This window comes from Alexandromys fortis, unplaced genomic scaffold (genome assembly GCF_014885135.2).
Source record: "Alexandromys fortis isolate MF-2015 unplaced genomic scaffold, M_Fortis_MF-2015_v1.1 scaffold_233, whole genome shotgun sequence".
Classification (NCBI taxonomy): domain Eukaryota; kingdom Metazoa; phylum Chordata; class Mammalia; order Rodentia; family Cricetidae; genus Alexandromys; species Alexandromys fortis.
Window position 1 is genome coordinate 579,527 of NW_026068146.1, and position 8,272 is coordinate 587,798.

At 46.6% G+C, this 8,272-nt stretch overlaps 1 protein-coding gene across 8 annotated transcripts in view; it reads right to left on the reverse strand.

The window, feature by feature from the left end:
• Positions 1-7,783, reverse strand: part of Saysd1 (SAYSVFN motif domain containing 1) — a 34,767-nt gene extending 26,984 nt beyond the window's left edge. For 4 of the 8 annotated variants that reach the window (XM_050126976.1, XM_050126974.1, XM_050126972.1 and 1 more), the window contains exons 1-3: positions 7,445-7,783; positions 3,061-3,161; positions 309-394 (exon numbers count right to left, since the gene is read on the reverse strand). In XM_050126976.1, coding sequence (XP_049982933.1) covers positions 309-394; positions 3,061-3,161; positions 7,445-7,654 — 397 coding nt within the window. In that variant the 5' untranslated portion in view covers positions 7,655-7,783. Of the gene's footprint in view, positions 1-308; positions 467-1,157; positions 1,306-2,661; positions 3,162-7,444 lie in introns of those variants that run through there. The other 4 variants (XR_007589386.1, XR_007589388.1, XR_007589387.1 and 1 more) reach the window with 4 other exon arrangements.
• Between the last annotated feature and the right edge of the window lie 489 nt (positions 7,784-8,272).

The following is an 8,272-nucleotide window of genomic DNA, read 5'->3' on the forward strand; positions in this document are numbered from 1 at the left end:
CCACCCCCCACCCCCCACTCCCACCCCCAGTCCCCCATCCCGTATCCATTCTTCGGTTCTTTTCCACCCACGGTTTCCAGGGGGTTCTCTGTGTGCCAAAACCAGCGAACCTCCAAATATTTGCTGAAGTGTCAGGAACCTAACACAATGTTCCCATTCTGTTTGCTTCTGCCCAGATGAGGATAGCTGGTTCTCATAACTTCCTTTCTGTAGCAGACCCAGGTGCCTAATCTGACCGTGCAAACCAACCAAAGGCAACAGGGACAGACTGCCATGTTCGATACATAGTCCTGGCAGCATAAACTTACCCTTGGTAGAAGCTCCCCAGCCTGAACCCTCAGAAAGGGCAGCACTGTGACGAATGCTGTTCCTGGAGTACCATTCCCATGATAGCCTGAGAGAGGGAGAAGAGAGAATCTGATGGCCCACCAGTCTGCAGGTCAGAGTCCAGGGGCTCGCAGGTGCCCTAAGATTAAAGTAAGAAGGAATGAACCTTGATGGCAGCCAGAGGAGCTAAGCTTCCCCCAGGAGACAAATTCCTAAAGAAGCTCCTGAACCTTGAAACTGGACTCTTCTTTGGGGGACTAGAAATCAACCCTCTTTACTAGGGGATAAATGTGGCCCTGCCTATGAGCAGACCAGGCCAGATACTGTGAGAAAAAAAGTGCCTGTAAGTCCCCAAAGGTCACAGAAACAGCACCCCCACATGTAACTACTGAGGTGCCTTCCTGTGTCTCTTTGTCTGATGACAGAGCTACCTTTAATGGCAATCTCATTCGGGGCTACTGGTAAAGACTCGAGTGGCCATTCTGAGGTCAACGGGTCTAAATCCAGAAAATTGAGACTGCATCAAAATAAAGCTTGATGGTCTGACAAAAACAGCAAACTGAACTATCCTTGCTTCTCCTCCCTGCAGATATGTAACCGGCTTGCACCTCACGTTTCCTAGAAGGCAAAGCCAGTAGTACAGACAACTTTTAAGGAGAGGTAAGCAAGAACGTACAATAGGGCCATGGCTAGGAGGATGCTGGGACTCAATAAACAAGAGGTAAGTTTAGATAAAACTAAATTTGCTTCATAAGTAGAACATATAAGGAAGAACAAAAGAATTAACAAAAGACCTCTATTATTTAATATTTCACAGGTATTAAAGTTACCTTCAGGAGCTAGAGAGATGGCTCAGTAGTTAGGAGAGCTTGCTGCTCTTCCAGAGGATCCAAGTTCTCTCCTCAGCATCCTCACTGGGTGGCTCACAACAGCCTGTGTAATTCTAAAACTGGGGGGCCCAATATCCTCCTTTGGCTTCTATGGGCACCAGAACACACAAATGAAGTTACCTTCATAATAACTTATAAAGTTAGAGCTTAACTCTGAAAGTGAAAAATTACTGAAGGAACCAGTTAATTTCTTAAAACCTTAAGTGTGAACAAAACTGGAGTCTTTATTCACCAGTGTGACTCACAGAAAAGGTGTGTGTGGCCAGAGTTCAATGAGCCTAAACTCCACCATTGTGCTGGAAGAGGAAGTCACACCCAAACCAGGCCTAACTGCTGCCGTCTACACAGCTGCCAACCAGAGCCCACAGACAGAGACCTGCTGAGTCTACATTAGCATGAGAGGCAGAGTGCTCATTTATAAACCAAAACCACAAAAGTGTGAGTTCCACAGGAGACCCTTTCAAAAATATAAAAGAAAATGAGACATGACCCAATTAGTAAGTCAGTACAGAGTCCTATTTCCTGGCCCTTCCCCTTTGCACACACAATCGAGAACTTCACCTGATGAACTTAGCATTAATAACCTCTTATCAAATCTCCAATATCGGGGCTGGAAAATGGCTCAGAAGGTAAGATCACTAGCTGCTCTTGCAGACGACCCAGTTCCTAGGACCCACAAGGCAGCTCAAAATCATGCATAACTCCAATTCCAGGGGATTGGACACCATCTTCTTGGCCTCCACAGGTACCAGGCACACACGTGGTACAAATACACACACGTGGACAAACATTTATACAAATAATTTTTTTGTCTCTAATATTGGCTTTGTCTTGCTGAGGCTGTCCCTTCTTCCCCAAGTACAGACAAGGCAGCAACATGGTGAAAGCTGTGGTGGGCAGCACGGGGACCTGCTATGGAAAGTACCCTAAAGACATTTTAAAGTTCAGTGGTATTGATGACCAAAAAGAGAAGCAAGACACAAAACTTTCTAAAACTTGAAACTTAAACCTTTTGGGAAAATAATTCTGTAAATTTTTTTGAAGGGCTAGAGAGATAGCTCTGTGGTTAAAAGCATTTCTTCTTCTTGCAGAGGACTTAGGTCAGTTCCTAGTACTCACATAGTGGCTCACAGCCATCCACAATTCAAGCTTCAGAGGATCTGATGTCCTCTTTTGACCTCTAAGGGTACCAGGCACATTCAAGCAAAACAATCACACATTTAAAAACAAAAAAAAAAAAAAAAAAAAAACTGAGACCAGTCCACCTGGATGACCTGGAATATGGCTATAAGCAAATATTAAAATACTTAAAAAGGGTACGTGGGTGTAATACAGAGCCCCAATGTGCCTGCTCATCCATCAAATCACTGGGTAAACCAGAGGATCACGCAATGCATCTGTAACATGCCACAATGACCACTCTCCAGTAATGAGACAAACCAACTTACTTCTTATATGGCCTTTATAAATGCACCAGTCCCACAGTGAATATCTTTTAGAAAATTTCACCTAAATCAAAGAGGAGTCCAAATATGAAACTGTAGCAGATGAGGGGAAAAGTGGAGAATGTTCTCCAGAGTCCATGCTCAAGGCTACAAAGACCAGCTGAGGCAGGTCCTACCTCCCCTGCGGGGGTCTGAGCTGTAACTCCCGCTCCAGCTGCTCTGCAGTCAGGGTGCCCTGGATGGCTTCACACCCAGGGTTGAACACAGAGTAAGCGCTCTTCTCCCCCTCTTTCTTCTCCTCGGGACCCCGAGTCCCTACGTACATCCAGTAAAACATAGACAGGACAAAATAAGCCAGGCCAAATTCCAGTTCTACAAACAGACCCAGCAGGACCAACCAGAGAAGAACCTTCAAGAAGGTGATGTTAGTCAGGAGAGACTGGTGTCGAGATGAAGGCAGAGGGACCGCTGCACTCTGTGGAGGCTGCTGAGCTTCTTCCTAGGACACAGAAGTGAGGAAGTAAGAATGGGAGGGTAACGGAGCCAAGAGGATGCAATTAATTGGAAAAGGTGAAACTTAACTGCTCTAGGACAGTTGCTAGCTCCCTGATTTCCTCTCTACAGCAATCATTGCCAGAGAGCTTAGACGCCCTGGTCCAAACAAATCAACACTGATGGGCACTCAGTAAGATGTGACCCTGACAAAGACGTGCCAGTATTGAGATGGGATCCATTCATGGGAGCCATTTTTTCAGAATAGCTGGCTGCTAACAAAACCTACTTTGTGCCCCCAACAGAACCTGACCAACAATTGATAATGCTGCAGTACTTGTCCCCCAGTCGCAGTCAGCACACTTGTGCAGATTTGATGAGCTGGGTTCAAATGTCCAGAGTAACTCCGTTCTAAGATGGAGACCACACCCAAACCAAGAAACAAAAACCCCTTTCACATAAAAAAAAAAAAAAAGCCATGACGTCCACTAAAGTCATTACCACCCTACATCACACTATCCTATCCATGTCTTCATCGCTCATCCCAAAGCCTGGGAAGCATCTTCTAACTAGATTCCTTGCCTCCTCTCTTTTCACTCCCCAAGCCAGCCTGTGCACAAATGTTCAATAAGTTCTCTAAACTACCTCTACCCACACATCTGCAATAAATCCTATGGCCTGCATGTCTAAATCCAAAATTCTTGTGGGAAGACCCAGGCCAGGTGCTAGGGGAGCCCCTGGTATGGAGGTCACTTTAGGATCGTTGTCTGCTAGTTTCTAAGTTTTTGCAAGTTTCTTTTGGATACATAGCAAAAAAATAGGTTTTATACTATAGCTCAGTACACAGGTGTATGGAAACCAAAATCAGTATCTGCCTGGAAAAGCTTTCTTGCATGCCAAATTACTCAGCAACTTTAAAGGGAACAAGATCCTATGTTGATTTTATCATCCATGAATGGGTCATGACTTGCATCTTGAAAAACAAGGGCCTAAAAATTTCTTGTCCTTTTTATTTAATTAGGTGCTCTAGAGGGGGAACAGGGAGAGTTTAATGGCAAACAAAATGCCAAAGGGGACAGACACAGGAGAACACCTGAAAATTGCTCTGACTGACTGAGAACTGTGTCTAGGGCTCATCCCGTCTGCCTTTTCCACAACAGCAATGTGCAAAGTGTTTGTGCGCATACATTACTAATAGGCATGGCTCAGAGAACACATTTCCATGACTCCAGCAGCAAGCTGCTTCCTAGCTGAGGGCCCTTTCCAGAGGAGGACAAAGGCAGAGACAAACAAAGGTATAGTAAGTGAGATTTGGGTTGGGGAAGCACACTAGGGGTTGACATCAATGTCACTTCTATTGCTGTCCACATTTATTTTTGGCACAGGATCTCTCACTGAACCTGGATGTCATCAGTTAGGATAGACTGGTCGGCCAGAAGACTCCAGGGACTCTCCTGTCTCTGCCTCCTCAGTGCTAAGATTACAATTCACCAAGTGCAGCTTTTATGTAGGTGCAGCGGATTGCACTCAAGTCCTCACACTTGCATGAGCTGTCTCCTTAGCTCCAGAAAGAACATTAGAGCAATAGAGGCCTTTGAACCAAACTGGGAGGTCAGGAGTTGCAGACCAGGATGGAGAATGAACCTCCAGGGCTGAATTTCTATACTAGGAGCTTTTCTAGATAGGACCATAGATGGTAAGTTCCCAGGGGATTGAACAGTTACAAGCTTTTAACCACAAAGTGACACAACATCATTGTTTAGGGGGACTACTTTCCTCCAGGAAAACTTGGGCAGAGGGAGATAAAGGGCATGGATATTGCAATTTAGAAAATTGTAATAAGAAAGTTTATACCATGGCAAACACAGAAAGGTTATATATAGTCAGTGAAACGAACCTCAAGTCAAGTCCCTAAGAAAAGGAGAGCGATTAGTGCCCCTGCCGGTCCCAGTCCCACCCCAGCAAGCCCTCCTATCAATTTCCACATCTTTAATAAAAGAAGCTTTCTCTGGAGTTGAGCTTCTCTAGGCTCAACTCGGTGATTTCATTTTCCTTCAGAAATGAGTCAAGAATGCTTTGTGTGGGTTAGACATCGTCTTCTTTTGTTTGTTCGTTTGTTTTTCAAGACAGGGTTTCTCTTTGGCTTTGGAGCCTGTCCTGGAACTAGCTCTTGTAGACTAGGCTGGCCTCAAACTCACAGAAATCTGCCTGCTTCTGCCTTCTGGGTGCGGGGATTAAAGTGTGTATCACCAGCACCCAGATAGGAAATAATTTTAATGCGAGCAAGATGAGTTGTTTCTGGTACAATATGAACTGGGGGTGGAGTTCAGCTTTGTTTCTGACATGGTGTCTCACTTATATAGCCCAGACCAGCTTCAAGTTCACAATCCTCCTGCCTTAGGCTCCTGAGTGCTATGAATGCAGGCATGCACCCACTACTCTACCATTTTATTTTGGGGGGTGGTCCTGAAAATGGACCCTAGGGCCCTGAACATGTTAGTCACGTGCTGTACTACTGATTCTATTCCTGTATTTATTTATTAATGTATTCATTATCTTTCTCAGCAGCGCTGGAGGTCAAATCTAGTATATCATGCATGCAAAAGAAACACTGTACCACAGAGCTACAACTCCAGCAATTAAACTTATTTTTTAAAAAAAAATCTGAGACAGGGTCACAGTCGAGTCTTGAACTTGCAATCCCCTGCCTCCTAAGTAGCTAGGATTACAGGTCTTCACTATTCAAGAAAATCCCCCCTTCCCTGCTCCCAAACCAGGGCCATAAAACACACCAAAGACTTCAAAACACCTGCCACTCATGAAATTCAGGAAAGCAGCCCACCCCCATAACACACTGGGGCCAGAGGTTATACAAACAAACTGACTCCAAAGACTCAAAAAGCAGTTTATCCAGAAATGCAGTTTATGACTGGCAGTCACACTCTCCCCCTCCCCAGCCCTCCATGGCGTATTCCCTGTACTCTCAGACACTGAACTACAGGGTTTGGGTGTGTCTGTCAACTTCTTAGACCAATAAAAGTCTTTTCTCACTGTTGAGAGACCAAACTGAATCTATCCTTCCATTTCCTCTGCTGAGTTCCTACAGCTGGCAGACCCAGACCCTGGTATGTATTTGGTTTTTTTTTGTTTGTTTGTTTGTTTGGTTGGGTTTTTTTTTTTTTTTTTTTTTGTTTTTTTGGTTGGGTTTTTTTTTTTTTTTTTTTTTTTTTTTTTGGTTTTTCTCTGTAGCTTTGGAGCCTGTCCTGGAACTAGCTCTTGTAGACCAGGCTGGCCTTGAACTCACAGAGATCCACCTGCCTCTGCCTCCTGAGTGCTGGGATTAAAGGTGTGCGCCACCACCGCCCTGCACATATTTGGACAAGAAACTAAGGCCTTGTGATTGCTGAAAAAGCATAGTGTGCTGGTTCATTTCTCGTCAAGCTGACCCAAACTAGAGTCTTCTGAGAAGAAGGACTCCCAATTGAGAAATGAGATCTGCCTGCAGGCAAGTCTATCCTTTCCGCTACTAGTGGCTTTTGGTTATGGTGTTTATCACAGTAACAGAAACAAACTTAGAACACACGTTTTCTCCTTGGAGTGATTCATATTTCCACCCAGACAAGTCTCCTGCCAGGATGAGAACTACGTGAAGACACAGATTCAATTGGATTTTTCCACCATGATCACTCACGATTAAACTGGAATACCCTTCTCTAGTCCAACAGTGACAAGCAAGTTCATGTACACCACCACAGGCAGTTACAGTGACCACACTTCGGAATGTTTTGTAGTCAGACCCTTTCCCCCAGGCCTGACCCTGCTTAGCTTCAGAAATCAGTTGCATTCAGAGTGGTATGGCCACAGTCTCAAACCTTCCCACCTCCAAATCCCCTTTCTAAAACACAAGCTACCTGAGACACTGGCTACCTCTACCCAAGGTGTGAATAAAGTGAGGCCTTAATCACTGCCACTTTTGATCAACAACCAATTAGACCTTTTATCCTCCACTAGCAGTGGACTGCAGCTGTTTCTCAAAGCCACGTGGCACCTCTATTAACTGGCTGTGAACAACTCAAGTGCAGAGATGCTTCTTTCTTCGAGGTCCCCAGACCTTCGCTTTCTCTTTGCAATTAGTTGCTGCACGGGACCGTGTCTGAGACGTGCTGACACACATTGGGGAAATACGGCGTTCAGCCACTGTGCAGGCAAGGAGAGAGCACACAGCGTCAGAAGCCGTGGGCGTGGCCCGGCGCGGAGGCGGAGCTTCAAGGTGCTGGTCTCCCTCCTCACCTGAGCCTGGTTGGGCCGGGCCCGCATAATGGCAGGGCTTGCTTTCCGCTTCAGGAAGCGCCGCAGCCAGCCAGTGGCTGTCTTTGGGGTCGCCGCCGCTGGCTCCGCCTTCGCTGCTGAGGTCTGCTCGCCCTGGCTGGCCGTGGAGGGCTGGCTCACCAGCCCAGCCCGTTTGCGGGCCTCCCGGAACTCTGCTAACCTCTGTTCCATAGCGTCCTCCCGCCCGCTCTCTGGCGCGTGCTCGACACTTCCCTGGGCCGCCTTGCGCGTGCGCGGGTGGCTCACTGTTGCGCCTGCGCGTTCCGGTCGCGTCTGGCCGGAATTTTCCCAGGCGTTGTGACGTCCTGTTGATTGCAGTTCTCTGTACGCTCTTGGACCGCGTGTTCACCTCCTCGGGCTAAACTATGAGAACCGTTGTGTGTTCCTGGCTTTTGGTCGGGCCGCAGAACTGAGTTATGACGTGTTTGCACCTCACCTCAGCAAACTGGTCCTCACCGTCTGGCCTCTGTTCCATGGAGTATGCCTGCGGGGAGCCAGTGATCCGCACCACAGTGAGAAAGCCATCCCAGGACAAGGGAGGAGGCCTGTGGTGTTTGGGAGTTACCCGTGTCGTGAAGGCAGGATGCTTCCTACCTTCTTCCTGTTATGGGGTATGCCAGCCTCGCTGAAGTTTGTGCACACCTCCATTTATTAATTTATCTGTGTGTGTGTGTGTGTGTGTGTGTGTGTGTGTGTGTGTGTGTGTGTGTGTTTGCTTGCTACACTAGAGAGGTGCGCTGACATACAAGTCAGAAATGTAAAACAAACGAACTTACTGCGGTTCAATTT